We start from the raw sequence: 19,370 nt of genomic DNA, 5'->3' as shown, positions 1-19,370 counted from the left end.
ATACTAGTGAAATCCTAATTAAGAAAATTAAAATTTTTTCATTAAGTTTAGATATGAATAATCTATCTTTTATTAGATAAAAAGAAAATATTATCTTCTTGGAAAAAAATGAAGAACTCCTACTTGTGAACTTGAAATTTGATTTAATTATATCTTATTTTGTATCAACTAATAAAGCATTACTTCGAATTTAAAAAATGTTGGATTTGATTTTCTCCTTACATATGTGCAATATGTTTGCATACAATATAAGATTGACATATCACATATGAATGTTTTGTACAAAAAGACTACAGGTGATTTATGTCAATAACAAAAATTAGTGACAGTTTACCAACATTATCATTATGATATATTTAACTCAATAATATATTTTTAGTTGGAAAAATTAAATTCTAGATTCAGTGATGAGACAATAAAACTCTTTGTATTTAGCTCTGCTTTAGAACCTAAAGACAACTTTAAATCATTTAAAGTTGATGCTATTTGCAAACTTGCTAAGAAATTTTATCATGAAGATTTCAATGAATAAGGGATGTATTATTTAAGATTTCAGATAGAGCATTATTAGATTGATGTGATTCATTATAAGAACTTTTAGAATATGTCTACTATTTCTGAATTATGTTAAAGATTAATTAAAATAAATAAGTCGCAACATTATCATTTGATTGACAAGTTGATTTGTTTTATTTTGACTTTGTTTATTTTTATTGCCACCATAAAGCGAGCATTTTTAGCAATAAAACATGTTAAAACTATGTTTTATAATAAAATAAAAGATGAGTTTTTAGCATATTTTATGATGATTTACATTGAACGAGAACTTGGTGAAGATATTGATTCGAATTCGATCATAAATGAATTTTATTTCACAAAATATAGAAGGTACAACTTTGATAGTGTAATTTATTTTTATTTTTTTAATTTTACATACTTTAAATTCGAATTAAAACTTTATTATTAACTTCATAAATTTATATATAAATTAATGATTGATCTTGAAAAATAATTTATATAAATTTATTTAATAGCTCAGGACAAGAAAAATTCATGGCTTTAGATCGAGTATCTATTTATTTTATTTTCTTCCTGTCTGCCCTTGACGTGAGTATCTATTTATTTTATTTTCTTCCTGTTTATATTCTTTTAGTGCCATTTAAATGTTTTGCTTTTCAACTAGATAATTAATATAGGTTTCATAATTAACAAAAGTCCGTATCTTGATGTTAACCAGATAAGAAAAATGACGAGGGATAAATTAAAGATGGTTTTTTTTTAAAAAAAAAAATCTTTGAATTAAAAATCTGTACAATATATTTATTGCTAATTAATTTTATTTTTATTAAGTGAAAGATTATATGATAAGTTTTCATTTAAGATTATATAAACGATGAGTTTTTTTTTTTAAATCTTTGAATTAAAAATCTGTACAATATATTTATTGCTAATTAATTTTATTTGATCAAATGAAAAACTGTATGATAATCTTTCATTTAAAATGTATATTGTATATTGTATATTTTTCATTGAACATAAATTAAGAAAAAATTATATGATATTAAATCAATCCATTTTAATTAATACTTTTGAGTTCTTAATTTTTTTTTAATATAAATGATAAATCATGTTTCTCTAATTATCTTTTATTTAAATTCCTTCTAAATTTGAACATAAAATCATGCAATATAATTTGTAACGCTTTTTTTTTCCTACTCACAAGTACAATCCAGATTTTCAAATGAATATGCACCACGTATATAATAATATCTTACACGTGCATTTTTTTTTAAATATTTTCTTTTTACCTATAATGATGTTAATTGTTTTTCATTCAAATTTAGTAGATAAAAACTTCTATAAATACTTAATCAAATTGAATAAATATATATGTTCGGATAAGTAAAATATAAAATGTGTAGAAGTTGGGTGTTAATTGCTTTCAGATTTGAGTGAATTATTTTACTATAGCGTCTCAAATAAGCGCACGAACACTCAATAACACCAACTCATACACTAAAAATTGAGTCACCTTTGAGATCAAGGGGTTTGTTCCCTCTGTTAGCGTCTCAAATAAGCGCACGAACACTCAATAACACCAACTCATACACTAAAAACTGAGTCACCTTGTAATGGGACGTAGACAATTAGATCAACAATATATGATCTCTAATGGTAATTTTTAAACAATATGCGATCAATTTTCAAATTAGGAACTTCTCCTTCAGTGATATGGATTACGTGTGCGCGCAAGCTGGCCCGGACACCCACGTTAATCTAAAAAAAAAAACTGAGTCACCTTGTAATGGGATGTAGACAATTAGATCAACAATATATGATCTCTAATGGTAATTTTTAAACAATATGCGATCAATTTTCAAATTAGGAACTTCTCCTTCAGTGATATGGATTACGTAAAAAAGAATATACAAATCCGGAAATTCGTGTCCTCGAAGAATTCGGATTATATCCGCACTATAAATACAGGATACCTGAGGCGATTTATCTCACAAATCCATTCAACCAAGCCTTAGAACTCTCTCTCAGTGCTCTCTCTCTCTCTACGCACCAGCTTTCTTGCAACCCATATTCATTGTCTTCCAAGCGATCATGGCTAGTTTCTGGAAAACAATACTGGTCGTTTCTTTCTTGACGACGGCTCTTTGCGGAGTCTCCATGGCTACCGTTTATCAAGTCGGTGACTCTGCTGGTTGGACAAGCATGGGTCAAGTTGATTACCAAGATTGGGCTGCCAACAAGAATTTTCACGGTGGTGATACTCTTGTCTTCAACTACAACAACCAATTCCACAACGTGAAGCAAGTGACGCATCAGGGTTTCGAGTCATGCAATGCAACATCACCAATAGCTACTTATAACAACGGCTCTGATACAGTCACTCTTGGAAAGCAGCTTGGCCACTTCTACTTCATATGTGGTTACCCTGGTCACTGTCAAGGAGGACAAAAGATTGATATCCTGGTCGTCCGTGCAACAGCAAATTTGAGTCCTGCTGCATCACCTGGCAGCGCTTCATCGTTTTATTCTAGAAACCTGTCTTGGACTTTAGGTGTGCTAGGATTCTGTCTCCTGGGATTTGCTTATTAGGAAGGTTTTCAAGTTGCCTGTCTTTTGCCAACCTCGAGGGGTTTTCTCGGTTTCATTGATGCAGTGCTTACTTTCTTTTTTCTTATTTTAATTAGCAAAGGGATGATTAATGACAGGTTAAAATTGTTTTTTTATTTCTTTAATGGAGATTCGTCATCAATTACATGAATACTTTGAATAAAAATACTATTCGTCCATTATAATTGCTGCCGCTTATTGCACTTTATAATTAACCACCTTCTTTTTACCCGATCTGATTAGCAAGAAGTTGCAATTAAAATTAAAAGAAAAGAAAGGAAAAAACAAAACAAAACAGAGGCTCAGTGTTTCACCATGTACCAAGAATAATTATACATCGCACTGTTACAATGGAATGGCTACAGTCGCATGATAGTTTTGCCCTCTGCAATAAGAGCCAGGAAAGAGCAAATTTAGGGGCAAAATGATCTATACCAACAAATTATGGAGTTAATGATCAAGATTTGATGCGGTAATAGCTAATAGATTTGGCATTGTACTTGTAATATATTTTAGCTATACAATAAGGCAACTCTTCCACACAACTTTATATTACATCTCTTACAATTTGAATGTAATTGATTTTATTTTTTTTTAAATTTCATTTTATCTTTTCTAAAGATTTCACTGTTACTATTATTTATAACTTAATAAATATTTTTTTAATTTATATAAGATGATGAATCATCTTTTAATGACTCAAATATTTTCATATAATACCAAATATTTTTTTTTGTTATCATTAATTAAAACAACGTATAAGTCATGATTAAGTATAATACTTTTTATATAAATAATTTAGTAATTTCAAATTCAAAAATCACTTACTTAATTATCACACGAGTTTTTGTATAAATATATTTGATTTTTCTACATAGAATACTTATACAGGTTAGTTCATTGTACATGTTAGATAACACCTACATTTCACAACGGAAAAAAATATATAATATGTATCTAATCAATATCATCTCTTAATAAAATATTGACCATGAATATTTAGAAATAATATTTTGATGAAAAAAATATCATAGTTATAACCATTTTATAATTTCATTTGCAAACCCTTTTTTATCCTAATGAATTTATCTTTACCATAGCTTTATTAATCAGATATAAATCAATATTAAAAATAAAAAAATATTTATTAATAATACATATATATTTTTGAATGAATAAAGATATTATCATGTATAACCAACCGATTAACAATAATGTATCTATACTAACAATTTCCCACATCCACTAAAATCAATTGCTATTATGTCTAGCACCATATTGCTCCACATGACTATCATGTTTATGCTTATGCTAGGATAGAGCCTTGCTAAAAGGATTTATATGATTCTTTTTAGTGAGTATTTACTTCACATGATAAATTTGATTGGAACAATGCGCAAAACACTATTTTGAAGAGGGTATGGAAAAATCATGTGGTAACTAAGTAACATCGAAAATAATACAAGATCTTTATATATATTTTATTTCTATAATTCTCTAATAAAATGTAATTGTTTAAATACATGTTTAGATTATTAATAAGATATTGGTTCTTTTGCTAATATAATGGCTTCATTGTCATTACAATATAAGACTACAAGATCAATAATGTTAACAATCACACCTAATTAATCCAAACGACTTCTTTGTTGCCTTAGACATAGAGATGTGTTCAATTTTAGTTATAGAATTTTTTGTGATTTCTTATTTGAAACTCTTACAACTCATAGCACTATTATTTATAGTAAAATATATCCAAACTAAGATTTATTAGCATTAATAACTGGTTAAAAACTAGGATCCAAACAATGATGAACTACAAAGTCATCTCTCCTTCATAAACTAGATATATATTCTTAATTACTTAATAATACTTTTACCTATCAATCTATGACCTTTACATGAATTAAATTGATATATAATTGTTATGCTTAAAGAAGATAATTTGGTATTGTACATAATATGATGGATTCTATAACGGAAGCATATGAATTTCTTTCCCTCCTATCTCTCAAGATTTGTGTCTTAAGGCTCATGCCTTTAAATAAATGTATCCATATGAATTAGATTGGTATATAGTCATGCTAGTTATGAAGTTCTTCAGGATTGTGTGCTGGCGAAATAAACTCGGGATTAGCTGAATCCACATGTATGAATGAGACCAATCGACTCTCAACCAAACAGGTGAAGCATCAAGCAGGCCTAATTGAATCCTAACGTTCAATGATGCAAGACAACTTTGATGACGGGTAGGATTACAGGTTGTAGATCAAGGGCTGGGGTTGATGGGTGTGTGTGTCATCAAATCCTTATATCAAGCCCTTGAAAAAGAGGTGCTGCTAGTCGCTAGTCAGGAGAATATGAAGCCAGCCTTATGCAGCTACTGAACGAACTAAAAATGATTCACTGTAATCTAAAAATGACAAGAGGAGCAAACATAACATATAAGAATCTGGATGTTTGTATTAATAGTTCAATGAATCCTTCTCTGTTAGTGCTGAGGTAGTTTTACGCGAACAAGCAAGACAGTCCAAAATGTTCTTAGATGTTTCCTACTCTGTTTCTGTTTCAATCAGCATAAGATTAAGAAATCGTCAATGATCGCAATGGAGATTTATATGGACATCAGCGAAAGATACCAGGTAGTTTTTGGAGTAGTTTAAACAAATTTAGCATAGAATGATTGAATCAATCAGAAGATATGGCAAGACAGTCCGTTCTGATTCATCTGTTTATCATCCATGTACTCTTAAGTTCTCTGATACTTGAAGAAATTGGAGTTACTAATGTAACTCCAATTTGGTATGACCAAAACTAAGAAAAAAAAGTGTTTTCATTGTATTGTAGTTTCAGTTATTTTATATATTTTTAGATTTTTTTAACATATTAATATTAAAAATAAAATTTAAAAAATAAAAAACATTATTTAAAAACATTTTAAAAAATAATAATCATCACTGCATAAGAAGGTTGAGTTAATAGAGAGAGAGATTCAATGCATGAATCTTTTAAGAAGGTCCAGTTCTTACAGTACCTAAGTTGCTAATTTTCTTCTTTTCTTCTAAGCACCGGCATTTTGCATGGGTAAGTTGCTAATTTTCTTCTAAGCACCGGCATTTTGCATGACATGTGGACAAAGTTAGATAGTTTTGCTCCGAATTTCCTAGCATTCACATGCAACATCCACACAACACTTTTGAATTTTCAGATCCCTTTCTGATGGGATCTCTATGCCATCCACACCAGACCACTCTCTCCACACATCTCTATGCCATCCCTTTCTGATGGCATCTATGCCATTTGATCCAAAGTCGTCTGAAATATGCAGGGCTAGAAACCAGGCAACGAAATCGATCCATTTTCTGCCGCGCTCATTAAAATGTCAGAAATAGGCTGTTGTTCTACCAAGTCAACATTAAACTGTGAATGCTAACAGCTTGAGATGAAAAGAGAGGTCTTCGGGCTATTGAGAAACTGAAACGGTCTGGTCTCTGATTATGTGGTCTTTTAACAGCTTGATGTGATGTACCCTGCACATTGCATCTGCAGATTTTATGAAGACCAGATACAGAAAACTTGATATTTGGTATGGCCGAGACTCCATTTCTACAGAACCAGTTGGTGAGGTTCATGTCAGTTTAACCAATCTTTTTGAACAGGATACAAATCATATATGCACTCGACCATTTTTGACATTTGCATATGAAAAACTGGTATGATTAATGACATATTAGGCTGCTTCTGTGTGTATACCCCCAACATAAATGAAGGCCAGCCTCTTAGCTCTCATTTTAGAAATCAGTAGAAACTGACAGTCATGCAAGTTTCCCATCAGCATTTTCGTTATTTCTCTCAAGGGAAAAAAAAAATGAAACTATATTCAATGTAATGGACAAATTCCACAAGACAATTGTCATGGACACAAGCCCATTTTATTGATATTCCCCAAGAAATTTCTAAAATATTAGATACAACATTTGATAAAACGAGAAGAACATCCGAGACCAGTGCTGAAACGATTGCTCAGGATATGCAACCAACAATGTAACAGTCAGATTACATGCCTGGATGTGTATGCTAGGCTAAATCTGGAAAGATTGTGGACACTTGGATCAATCTATAATATAATCCAAGCTATTTTGTCAAATTATCAGTATCACGAACAAGCTTCATCAAGGGAAGCGCAATTGCAGCCACTGGTTTATTCTCAAATCCACCACCTTCATCAATAATCAATCTAAGACCATCAATATGAAGTTTCCCGTGGTGGCCGCTAACCACAATGATCGGTTTCTCAGTTAATTCCTATGTGAAATTAAACATCAAACATCCACACTTCAGTTATATATATATAAAAGAACAATGATATATAATGTCTTGAATGTGTGACGCTGTCAACATCCGAGTCCTTTCCCACTAAAGAAAGTAAGTGGCTATAGAAATTAGTAGTTTAGGATAAAAAGTTTCAGATAAAAAAATTAGTAGTAGGTATCAAGCCATCACCTTTGGTATATCCCAAACTGTTTTCCTCCCACTAAGAGCCTCTATCTTGGGGACATGAGTCTCCTTAGCTTTCAAAAATCTCAGTTGTTCGCCTACATTTTTCCCTTCCTCTAGACCAGCATGCACGGCAATCAATTTACAGTGTCTAATTCCTTCTTCATCCTCTATGCACACATCATCCTGGAAAAGAAAATGTTAAGAGGATAATATAAAATTATTCTTGAGATTTTATCTAGCAGCTTAAGTTTTTTAATTGATATCTTAAATTTTTGAGTTGATAGCTTAAACTTTAGGATTGAAATAATTATTTGACATGATTTCAAATTTTTTATAAACAAACGGCTATGAATTCAAATCTCACTTGGTATTAATGAAGAAATGATTATGAGTTCAAATCTCATCATCCTTTTCTAACAAATAAAATTAATCACAGGGTAATAATATAAAACCATTATCGGGGCTTCACTTAATAGATTATGCTCTTGGGTTGGGTTTTTTGACAGAAAATTGCACATTATGAAACCCACCAAGCTTCATCCATTGTCACTACTGATCAAATCAAACTTCAAAGTATGGAACTCGCGTTATGTAATATACTCAGTTGATCAACTTTCCTTTTCAGCAACTTACACCACAACACTAGTCAAAATCATCATTGATCAAAGTTCTAAACGATAAAGGTGGCAATGAAATAAACTTCACCTCTTCATGGACCCAAACCATATCAGCTAGAAACTTCTTGTGATCATCAGGAACTGCCTTCAATAAGTCTGTCTCGATACAAAAATTTACACCAATAAATCACACTATTAATTGTATTGAATTCAGAACCATCTCAAGTGTAAAAAATGCAAGAATCTAAAGATTCCAATGCTCCATTAATGATTATACTAATCCAAAATATATTATTTTTACCATCTGACATTAAAAAACTAAGAATCAAACAACTCAAACACAATCTACTCAGTTCAAAACTGATGGACAACAATAGCCTATTTCATATTTAACGACTAAAACCCAAACAACAGCGATACATTTCAAAACAAACATGGAGACGTAATTAAGCTATTGATAATTAAAACTTCAATCAATGAAAGACTAAAAAAAACAAGACATACCAGAAGATCCATGAGGGACACCATAGGAAGCGAAAGTGGGACCAGCATCATAAATAGAGCCCTTGTATTCAGTCCCTTTAATGGTATTGAATCTCACCTTAATATGACCAGCCCACCTTCTCCCTTGCAAATGCATATTCTCATACCCGTCTCCTTTATACCACCCTTCCCTGTCCTCACTCTCTTCATACTCCTTCCATCCTTCCTTAAATGACACCCCATTTTGCGGCTCAGGCAGGACACCAACAAAAGCAGCAAAAGCAAAGTCATGATTTCCCGAAAGAAACACATGCTTTTGATTTGGATACCTTGAAGGTAATTCTATCAAGAAATCTAGGACTTTCTTGGTATCTGGGCCTCTGTCACAGTAATCGCCTAAGAAGATAATTGTTGCAGCGTTAAAGTGTTGGGGGTCGAATTGGGTTTCGAGATTTGACCACAGATTTTGAAGCTTTGTGATGTAGCCATGGACGTCGCCTATGCAGACGACTAATCTGGGTTTTGCGACCGTGCTGTTGTTGCTTGGCTCTGCCTCTGTCATTTTGGGTTCCGTGGTGGTTCTGTTCTGTCCTTCGATTGATAAAGAGAATGCTTTTGGGTACATATATTAATATTGGTCTGGTTTAGTGCTTGATTTTTTTATTTTTTTATTTTTTTTTAACTAGAGCGTGAAAGAGAAGTTCTTCTCGCCTTCTTGGCTGGCTGGTAACGTCTCTTTCTGTTGCCAGTTGTATCATAGGGATAGGATCCCCTCTTCGCCATACCCAAGCATCAACCATCATATATGAGTATTGGTTGATCATGCTTTTTCATTTTCTTATCAGAATTTATCTCAGTTTTTATTTTATTTTATTATTTATTAGTAGGAATTTATCTCAGTTTTTATTGGTTTTTATTTTATTTTATTATTTATTAGTAATTTTACTAATAATTTAACTTCATAATTTATCTCAATAATTCTTATTTGAATAATCAATTTAATAATTATCAGATTAATAGCTCCACCCATATACCAACTCATAAAAATTATGTTAAAAAGATTCACCATTGTGAATGAATATAATTTATGTATAATTATTTTTATTGTTGCGGTCAATTTTTATTTACATAATAGGTGGTAGTTACCATCATCACGGTTAATTTCTATTTAATAGTGATTACTGTCATTACATTCAAATCTCAATTTATATACTCGGTATCATTGTTGTGGTCAATTTCTAAGAATATTGAGAGCAAACAACGTTGATGATATGTATAATAACAAACCTGAAATTTGTTTCCCAAACAACATCTTATTACAATTTTTAATTTAAAAAATAATATTTTAATAACTTAAATGTAAATGAATTTAAAATATATAAAAAAATAAAATGCTCATGATTTATCATTACAAAGTTTCTTTGTAATGTTAGTGACCTGACCCTACAGTTCAATCTAGAGATCTCTTGACCAAATCTCTTTCCTTGTTTAAGTTTAAAATCAAATAATATTGTAATTGTTTTAAATTAATCTCTTTAACTTGATGTTATTTTTTTTTAAAATATTAAAATAATAATATTTTGAATCGATCCGAGTCAATTTGAGTTAACCTGTTAAATCATAATTTGTATTCTAAACCTTATTAGATTAAATAAATCTATTTTCTAGAGCTTTTTTATTTAATAAAATAATAATAACAATAGACATACATAGAAAAAAAAACAATAGCAAAATAAATTGGGAAAAAAGATCATAAAAAGTTGCTAAAAAATGTTTTCAAATCTTATAAAAACATTGTCATGATATAATTCAAGAACTAGGTAAGGAATTAAATGGAATTTAATAAACAACATCCCTACTATATTTTTGTTCAATTAGTTTTAATAAAATTTAATTAAAATAATAGAAAAACAATCTTAAAAAAATTCATAAAAGGCTTAACAAAAAAAGTTTAAATGACTACACTAGGGCAAATAAAATACGCCCATGACAAAGAAGATAAGATACTTTTAAGCTTACAAGACCAAACTCACATGCTTGACTATTTTTTTTAATATATTATTTATTTATTTTAAAAAAATTGAACATATTATTTATATTGACAAGTGACATATCATTTATTTAAAGTGATTGAAAGGTTGACTTTGCTTTTTTTAACCTAGAAAACCCATTTCCTTCCTTTTTTCTCACTTTAAAACATCTAATACATACTCCATAACCATTCAGAAATCTATACATAACTTCAAACCAACTTTTTACAAGCCAAAAAACTAAAAAATTACCTTAATTAAATTTTCCTGGTATAAAAGGTTAAAATCATCAAAATAAAAGTTTTCTTATCAAATAAAACTTATTAACATCAAGATTAATTTTTTTGTTTCTTTATAAAATGTTTAACAATAAAAAATATAAACAACTAAACTCAGGGATATATATATCTAACTAATAACAAAAAAAGGCAAGACACGCAGGGGGGGGTCTACAAGGCAAGATCATTTGCTTGACCATTTTTTTTAATGCATCCTCCATTTTTTTAAAAAAATAAATAAAATGACATGTTATTTGTAATAAAAAACAATATGTTGTTTACTAGTATAATTTTTTGATCACCTAAGATGATTGAAGAGTTGAGCTCTACCTTATTTAACTAAAAAAAATCACTTTTTAACCATTTTTTCACCTAAAAAATTCAAATGCATAATTCATAAATCTCAATAAATTTATATCTAACTTCGAATGAACTTTTAACATGCCAAAAAAAAATGACCTTTTGTTTTAAAAAAATTGAGTTCTTATTTATGTTTTTCCAGCAAGATAAATGATTAAAAACACCTTAATAAATCTCCTTTTATCAAATGAAATTTATTAATATAAAGATTGATTTTTTTTGTTAGATCATGGCCAACCAATTACTATCTTTTTTATTCATCATTTTTTAATAATATTTTTTTTTAAAATGCAATTAAAATGATGTTTTGAATAAAAAAAATTCTAAAACTAAATGTGCCAAAATAGAAAAAAAAACAATTTGGTACTAATTTTTATAAATCCACACCTCATGCACAATAAAAGAAATTAAAAAGAGGTTTATTATTTCATTGTCAATTTTGGTCCTTAAAATTTCTATTTTTTAAAAATAAAATTGAGTTCTATTATGCCAAATCAAGAATTAACCTAATGTTGAAATTTTTTTAAGGCCATACGAACCTCATAAGAAAATAAATAAATAAAATTATTAGCTTTAAATCCTATTAAATACACTATTTAAGGATAAAATTAAAAAAAAGCAATCAAATTATAAAATTCTTCAAAGACGAAAAAAGGAAACATTTTTGAAATTTTCAAAAGCCCTTTGTTTTTTTTATTTAGTAATTCACTATTGGTTGGTATTTATTTTTTAAAATATTTTAAAGGTTATTTTTATTTTAAAAAAGTAAATTTAAAGTGTTTTTATATGGTTTTTCAATTTGTTTTCAATGATTTTCATTTAAAATTTCAAAATCATAAAGACAAAACATAGGAAAAAATAAATTTAATATATTTTTAGTAAAAAAGAATACTTCAAATAAAATTTTAATCATGTTATCAAATATAATTCAAATTTTATTATCAAAGAGTACTGATATCAGGGCTAAAATAAGAGAAGAGCAGGAATAAAAGGAAATTAAGAAAGAATTAAAAGCAAAGAGGCTAAATAGACCTAATAAAAGGAAATTAAGAAAAAAATTAAAAGCAAAGAGGCTAAATAGACCTTCAGCCTGTTCGCCTGCGATTCTAGAGCAGTCTACTGCTAGGGCATAGGAGGGTTATTGAGATCCAATATCTTACAGGCCCAATTATTTGGAAATTGGGCTTTACTAATAGCCTTAGCTCCCAAAGTTGCCACTTTTAAGTGCTGCTACTATTTCTAGACATGGACTCGTGCACATATGAAGTGTGTGTTTTCTTTCTTGAAGGTCCTAATTTTGTTTTTTTGTTTTTTTTTTTTTTTTTATAATTTGGAATTAATATGAATAGCATTTTTGGTCCATTGAAATATTTTACAATAAAAAAGAAAATAAATTTGAAATAAAAAAAATAATTTACAATTTTGAAGAGATAAAAATATTTTATAATATTACTTTAATTATTAAATCATTAAATTATGTATAACTCAACTTATCAGATTTTAAATTTGTTTTTTAAAAGTTATCACTTCGAATCTTATAAATCTTGAAATTACTGAAGATTTATATTATTATTAACTATAAAATTCATAAAATTAGTCGAGATGTATCTAAGTTCACTCGAATACACATGTTAATAATAAAAAAACTAATTATTTTATCTTTTTTCTTCTTAACACTTATTTTTCATATATATCAAACAAAATTATTTTTAAATATTTTTTATTTATATAAACAAACAAAGAATATTTTTAATATATATTTTTTTTACATTCAAAAGGTTTTTTTAATCTAACCAGTAATGTAATGCTGGCTTAGAAACTAGTATTATAGAGACTCAAGAAATCAACTAACTTGAAAAACAACTGTGCTAGAATAAGGAAAGGAGGCGTACACCGACCCTTCAACTATAATCTCTCCTTGTTTTCTTTTTATAATTGGCCTTCTTAAAGAAATATATATTTAATGAAAAACTTTATATATGTCAATGCATGGCCAATTTTGGATAATAAATTAAATGGACATGCTTGAGAGGACAATGATATACAAATAAATAAATAATAAAAAAGGGTTCCTTTTATTGTTTTTAATTTTAATGCTTCTTGCGTGAAGGAAACTCTTTCTTGCAATAATTAAAATGCAATGAGATAAGTATTTATATTGCATAAAACATATTTTCAGTTTTTTCATGTGCGAGAATGATATATCGTAATCTATGCAGATGAATGATACGGCACCAACAGGCAACAATATTCCTCTTCCGCTCGAAAGCCAGCGACAGCCATGCAGAGGCATCACATAAAAACAACCAAGCATGCTTGTTATTGTAGGACTTCGAAATGAACCACAACCTGCTTTCATCAAATTCATCAACACATCATTTAATTGTCATCTTTCTGGCCAGCTATTGCTATAATGATTTTGAATCAACCATTGCGGTCTAAATAAATTCGAAGAAAATCACCTTTAGATTTTTTGTTTCTTTTTAATTTGTATGACAAAGAAATCAAGTCTATTTTATATTTTTTCTATAAAGAAGTTTGATTTTGGCACCTTCTTCGGCTGATGTTTTTCCTTTGCCTAGTAGGGCCTGGCACAAGGGATAGTGCCGAATATAAGAATCGAATCTATTAAGTAAGAAAGCCATTAACTCGTGCTTTCTTTCTAAATCCATCCGATATCATCTTTCACACCATCAGCCATGGCTCAGGAGTCCACCACTCTTGCAAAAAAGAGGTAGCTATATGCTCTTTCATTTTTTTTCCTTGAAGAGTTGTTAAGAGAATCATTACGTTCTTGAAGTATTTCTGTCTCAGGTGTGCAGTTGTGACAGGAGCAAACAAGGGGATTGGATATGAAATATGCAGGCAGTTGGCTTCTAATGGGATTTTGGTGGTGTTGACAGCCAGGGATGAAAAAAGGGGTCTTGAAGCTGTACAAAAGCTGAAAGATTGTGGCATCTCTGATGACCTTGTGATTTACCATCAACTTGATGTGGTTGACCCTGATAGCATTGTTTCCCTTGCTGAATTTGTGAAAAATAATTTTGGAAAACTTGACATCTTGGTATGAAGTAATGAATTTCTTGGGCTAATCCTTCTATTTATTTATTTATGTTTATCTGATAGTTTCTTGAAAATCTTGTAACCTTGTGCAGGTGAACAACGCTGGGATTAGTGGAGTTGTCCTAGAGGCAGATGCTTTTCAAAGAGCCTTTGAACAAGCTGGTGAATTTGTAAGTCTTTATACTGTAATGAGTACGAGAGAAGGACACAAGTCATAGATAGACTAATCACTCGGAAGATCATTGCCTGGGCTATCTATATTTACGTAACCCTTTGATAGACCAGGAATCAGGCAATGGGACTAATTATTGCTTGTAATCATCATTTAACGGATATTGAGGTTATTTTGAGAAGTAAATTAAGTAGATTTTCATTTGTTCCCGTGGATATGGTCTATGAAGTGTTGCAGAGGGTCTAAAATTCTCTTGTTCAAATGCAGCCATCTGGGGAGCAAGTGTGGGCTGAAATTGGAACCCAAAACTATGAGATGGCAGAACAATGTGTGAAGACAAACTACTATGGTGCAAGAGGAATGGCCGAAGCACTTGCGCCCCTCCTACAGCTGTCTGATTCACCGAGAATTGTAAATGTCTCTTCGCTGCTGGGGCTCTTAAAGGTACACGACTGTCTTTCAAGAATGCAGTCTTGGAATTTTGGTCCAGACTGAAACTAGCAGTTGTCTTATCTTGAAATTTGGTCGAGTTATTTGTCCTCTTCAAGGAAACCCAAATTTGACTTCTAGACTGGTTGATTTGCGGTAACATTTATATGCTTTCTTATTCTGAATTATCGTACTTTCGTTATGGTAATGTCCAAGAATACAACTCCTAGAAAACATGATTTTTCCTATAATCTCCGTTTGTCATACAACTCCTAGAAAAAATTGTTCCTCAAATGCAAATTCGCTTCCTGTGTTAGCTCATAACAATTAGCGTTACAGGAATAGTCTTGTATTCATTGTCCTCTGAATTTGTGTTTCGTTCAGCTCAGATTAGTACTTGCAGCTTTTGTATAAGCAGCCTTACCAAAGTGTTTTTTTCATGTTTTATGCCATAGAACATACCCAACGAATGGGCCAAAGGATTGTTGAATGATGTTGAAAATCTCAATGAAGATAGGCTAGACGAGGTTGTGAACGAGTTTCTTAAAGATTTTAAAGAAGATCTGTTGGGATCCAAAGGCTGGCCAACTTATCTGTCTGCCTATATTGTTGCAAAAGCTACCATGAGTGCCTATACAAGGATTCTGGCCAAGAAGTATCCAAGCTTCCGCGTCAATTGTCTCTGCCCTGGCTATTGCAAAACTGACATAACTACCAACACCGGCCCCTTCACCGCTGCCGAAGGAGCCGAAAATGCTGTAAGATTGGCATTGCTGCCTGATGGTGGGCCTTCTGGTTGTTTCTTTTATCAGAAACAAATGCTACCGTGCTTTTGAATGAAAATCAAACATGATAATCATGATGTAGAGAACGGCTACAAGGTTTTGAAAATTTTCTCGTCTATGTATTCTCATCCCAGACAGGTTAAACTGAAAGATATTGTCTAGATGTGTGAGAAGTTGCAGTTTATCTTCCTATTATATATTGAACCAGATTCATGTCCTGTGGAATAAAGTCTGGCAATGCTTCAATTATGAAATCCTGGAATACTAAGCACCAGGTCACATTTGATAATGATGGAAATAGAATTTTATGTTGATCTATGTGAAGGGTGCCGGATAGTTGTTTTATTTATTTATTTTTAATTTTCAGTAGTTTAAAGACGTAACAATCAATGCAATCAATATATATAAATATATATGCGCGCAAGACAGACAGCTTCATGCATCAGCAGATTATTGCTATGCGGTGTTAGGTTTTCGAGATATGGAACTCGGCGAAATAGGCAGGACAAGAAAGAAGAAACAAAGCTGACCTATTCTCAGTCCTCCCATTAGAGTGTCAAGAATATACTGCTGTGATATTAAGCTAACCACAAAACCAAATAAAAATGAATTCGTAATGCTCATATTTCAGTACCTCGTCATCTATTGAAGAATCAACAAACAGGTAAGAATCATTACTTGTATCTCCGACACTTCCTACATGGCTTCTAATGACGTTAATCTCTCTTTGCTGACCACATTTTTTCTGGGAAATTTTTTTTGCTAGGTATGCAGTTGTTCCAGGAGCAAACAAGGGGCTTGGTTGGGGAATCGTAAAACTGTTGGCGTCTAACGGGGTTATGGTAGTACCAACAGCTAGAGATGAAACGAGAGGTCTTGAAGCTGTTGAGAAATTGAACGAATCTCGTCTCTCCGATCATGTGGTCTTTCATCTGCTTGATGTAATGGATCCTGCAAGTATTGCATCTCTTGCAGATTTCATCAGAATTCAATATGGAAAACTAGATATTTTGGCACGAACGAGAGCCAATTTACACAAAACCTGTGGTGCTAAAGTCAGTTTAGCGTTAATCTTCTCAGTTTAATGAATTGCCAGATGGAAAAGTAAAAGTTCGGTTAAGTTTAGAAATTGTCTTCATCTTGATTTTCCTGCTTCCGTATTTCTTCAACCTCACATTCAAACGAGGAAGTGGTTTAGACAGCAAGGTGTCGCAGTAGAGGGTTCAGTAAAAAAATTCAAAATTGCTATGCTAAAAATTCCATTGTTATTTTTCTTTGTAAGTAAATGCTGAATGGAATATTAATAACTGATAATCCTTGAAACATCAATAAATGACTATACAGTTACTAAGGTCAAGGGATATAAGGTTCTTGAAAATAGTGCAAACGAAACTGATAAATTGTTCTTATTGCTGAGTTCTGTAATGTGGAAGAACTAAGACATGATGGCTGCTTGAAACATATGCAGGTGAACAATGCAGCGATCCGTGGAACCACAATAGACTCGGACGCTTCAGCAGCTTCAAAAATTAATGGTACGGAATTAAGTACTTTCGTCAGGATTTATCTCAGTTGAAAATAAACACGAGTTTGGAAATGGGCATGAAAAGCACTTTTATTTGCAGAATTAAGCTTAGAAACACTTCCATGGAGTGAATAATATGTTACTATTTAATTTTTTTTCATCAAGTGCGGATTATTAAAGTAGAAATGATTAAATAGGCATGCCTTAAATTAATCCCCATCTTACAAAGACTGCAGATGTTCTTTTATACTGTGGCCAACACAAGGCTGAAGGCGCAGGGAGATTTCAAGTACTGGATGCCGTACCTTTTCCTTGTTTGAGTTAAGGATAGCATCATAACATTAAGAAATTAAATTACTGGAGAATGTTTTTCAAAAATAAAGAGTTTCTATTTTATTCAGGGCGATTTGCAGAATGTTTGGAAGAAGGTATCGATTCAAAATTATGAGTTAGCAGAATAGTGCCTGAACACTAACTACTACGGAGCTGAAAAACAGCTGAAGCTCTTATTCCGCTCCTCCAGCTATCCGACTCTCCAAGGATTGTCAATGTTTCCTCCTTCTTGTCAATGCTGAAGGTAAAATACTAAAGCAACTCTCATGTAAAAATAAACCTTTAAATTGTAGTGGGGGTCAGAAAACGGAGGACTAGGATAATTCTTTAATTTGCTTTTCACTCACTGGTTGGTTGAGCTGAAAGCAGATGATTCAACTTTAAGTTAATATCCATAAAGATGTTCACCTTGCGTCATTTGTCACATTTTTCAGAACATACCAAATGAATGGGCTAAAGGAGTGTTCAGTGATGTTGATCATACCTTTACAGGGGAGACAATAGATGAACTATTAAGTGTATCTCTAAAAGATTTCGAGGACGATTCTTTAGAAACCAAGGGCTGGCCAGCTTTACTGTCAGCCAATGTACTCTCAGAAGCATGCAGCCATGAATGCTCACACAAGGATTCTAGCCAAGAAGTACCCCAATTTTTGCATTAATTGCATCTGTCCAGGGTGTTAGGACATTCCGACATTCAAACACACATCAATTTACATGGTTCGGCAACTTGCCTACTCCACGGAGCTTCTGGTTTGTATTAATCAAGCTTAAAAGCAATGCAAACAACAAAATAAGGAAGAGTAGAAAAAATTTCTCCACTCAACTCAACTCTCTCTCAAAGCTCTCTATGTGTTTCTCTCTATTTCGTGGTGATCAGCTATCAATACCATTCTCTATTTATAGCTGATGTGGGGGACAATCTTTTTTCTTTGGTCAACAATGGTTGGCAACATTTTCTTTGGTTAGGCACCCACCATTTGACTCTTACCATGTCAAGCATGGCTGCCACTAACCATTTGTGTCCACACATAACAATCTCTCATTTGAACACAAATGGCGCTAGGTCTGTCTTTTAAATTTGAACACAAATGGCGCTAGGTCTATCTTTTAATCTTTAAGACCAACTGAAGCTTTACACAACTTCAGTTTATCAAGAGTAACTCCTTTGGTTAACATGTCAGCTGAATTCTTGCTTCCATAGATCTTTTCAAGTAAAAGTTGTTCATCGTCGAGCAATTGCCTGATGAAGTGATATTTGATCTATATGTGTTTTGTTCTGGAGTGAAATGCTGGATTCTTGGTAAGAAAGATTGCACTCTAACTGTTACTATACAAAGTACCTTTTTCATATTTTTGCAGGAAACTCTATAGCCATACTATCTCTTTTGCAGATTTTGAAACTGCAACATATTCAGCTTCTGTCGTTGAAAGAGCAACTATCTTTTGCAAGGTAGAACTCCAAGAAACAACAGTGCCTTCTAGAGTGTATATATAACCTGTAGTACTCTTTCTGCTATCAACATCTTCTGCTAAATCAGCTTCTATAAAGCCTTCAAGTTTCAAACCGTCAGCTGTGAAAGTAAGACATGCCTCCGATGAGCCTTTTAAGTACCTCATGATCCATTTCACTGTCTCCCAATGCTGCTTTCCAGGATTGCTCATATAT

The 19,370-nt window shown here is 31.6% G+C and overlaps 3 protein-coding genes and 1 pseudogene across 3 annotated transcripts; 3 read left to right on the top strand and 1 right to left on the bottom strand.

The window, feature by feature from the left end:
• Positions 1–2,422: 2,422 nt before the first annotated feature.
• LOC105124899 (mavicyanin-like) lies at positions 2,423–3,217 on the top strand. Its single transcript, XM_011025085.1, has one exon. The coding sequence runs from the start codon at positions 2,611–2,613 to the stop codon at positions 3,106–3,108; it is 498 nt and encodes a 165-aa protein (XP_011023387.1). The 5' UTR covers positions 2,423–2,610; the 3' UTR covers positions 3,109–3,217.
• A 3,798-nt stretch (positions 3,218–7,015) lies between these two features.
• On the bottom strand, positions 7,016–9,506 carry LOC105124898 (uncharacterized). The gene is made up of 4 exons (XM_011025084.1): positions 8,748–9,506; positions 8,332–8,399; positions 7,630–7,809; positions 7,016–7,431 (listed from the first exon to the last, which is right to left on the bottom strand). The coding sequence occupies exons 1-4, from the start codon at positions 9,349–9,351 to the stop codon at positions 7,261–7,263; spliced, it is 1,023 nt and encodes a 340-aa protein (XP_011023386.1). The 5' UTR covers positions 9,352–9,506; the 3' UTR covers positions 7,016–7,260.
• A 4,202-nt stretch (positions 9,507–13,708) lies between these two features.
• On the top strand, positions 13,709–16,097 carry LOC105124897 ((+)-neomenthol dehydrogenase-like). Its single transcript, XM_011025082.1, has 5 exons — positions 13,709–14,128; positions 14,209–14,458; positions 14,550–14,627; positions 14,897–15,073; positions 15,514–16,097. Exons 1-5 carry the CDS (start codon positions 14,094–14,096, stop codon positions 15,892–15,894), a joined length of 921 nt encoding a protein of 306 aa, XP_011023384.1. The 5' UTR covers positions 13,709–14,093; the 3' UTR covers positions 15,895–16,097.
• A 369-nt stretch (positions 16,098–16,466) lies between these two features.
• LOC105124944 ((+)-neomenthol dehydrogenase-like) overlaps positions 16,467–19,370 on the top strand; it is a 22,122-nt pseudogene continuing 19,218 nt past the window's right edge.

The sequence above is a fragment of the Populus euphratica genome, unplaced genomic scaffold (assembly GCF_000495115.2).
Source record: "Populus euphratica unplaced genomic scaffold, PopEup_1.0 scaffold32.1, whole genome shotgun sequence".
Classification (NCBI taxonomy): domain Eukaryota; kingdom Viridiplantae; phylum Streptophyta; class Magnoliopsida; order Malpighiales; family Salicaceae; genus Populus; species Populus euphratica.
The sequence above is the reverse complement of the archived record's forward strand: the minus strand, read 5'-3'. Positions and strand labels throughout refer to the sequence as shown.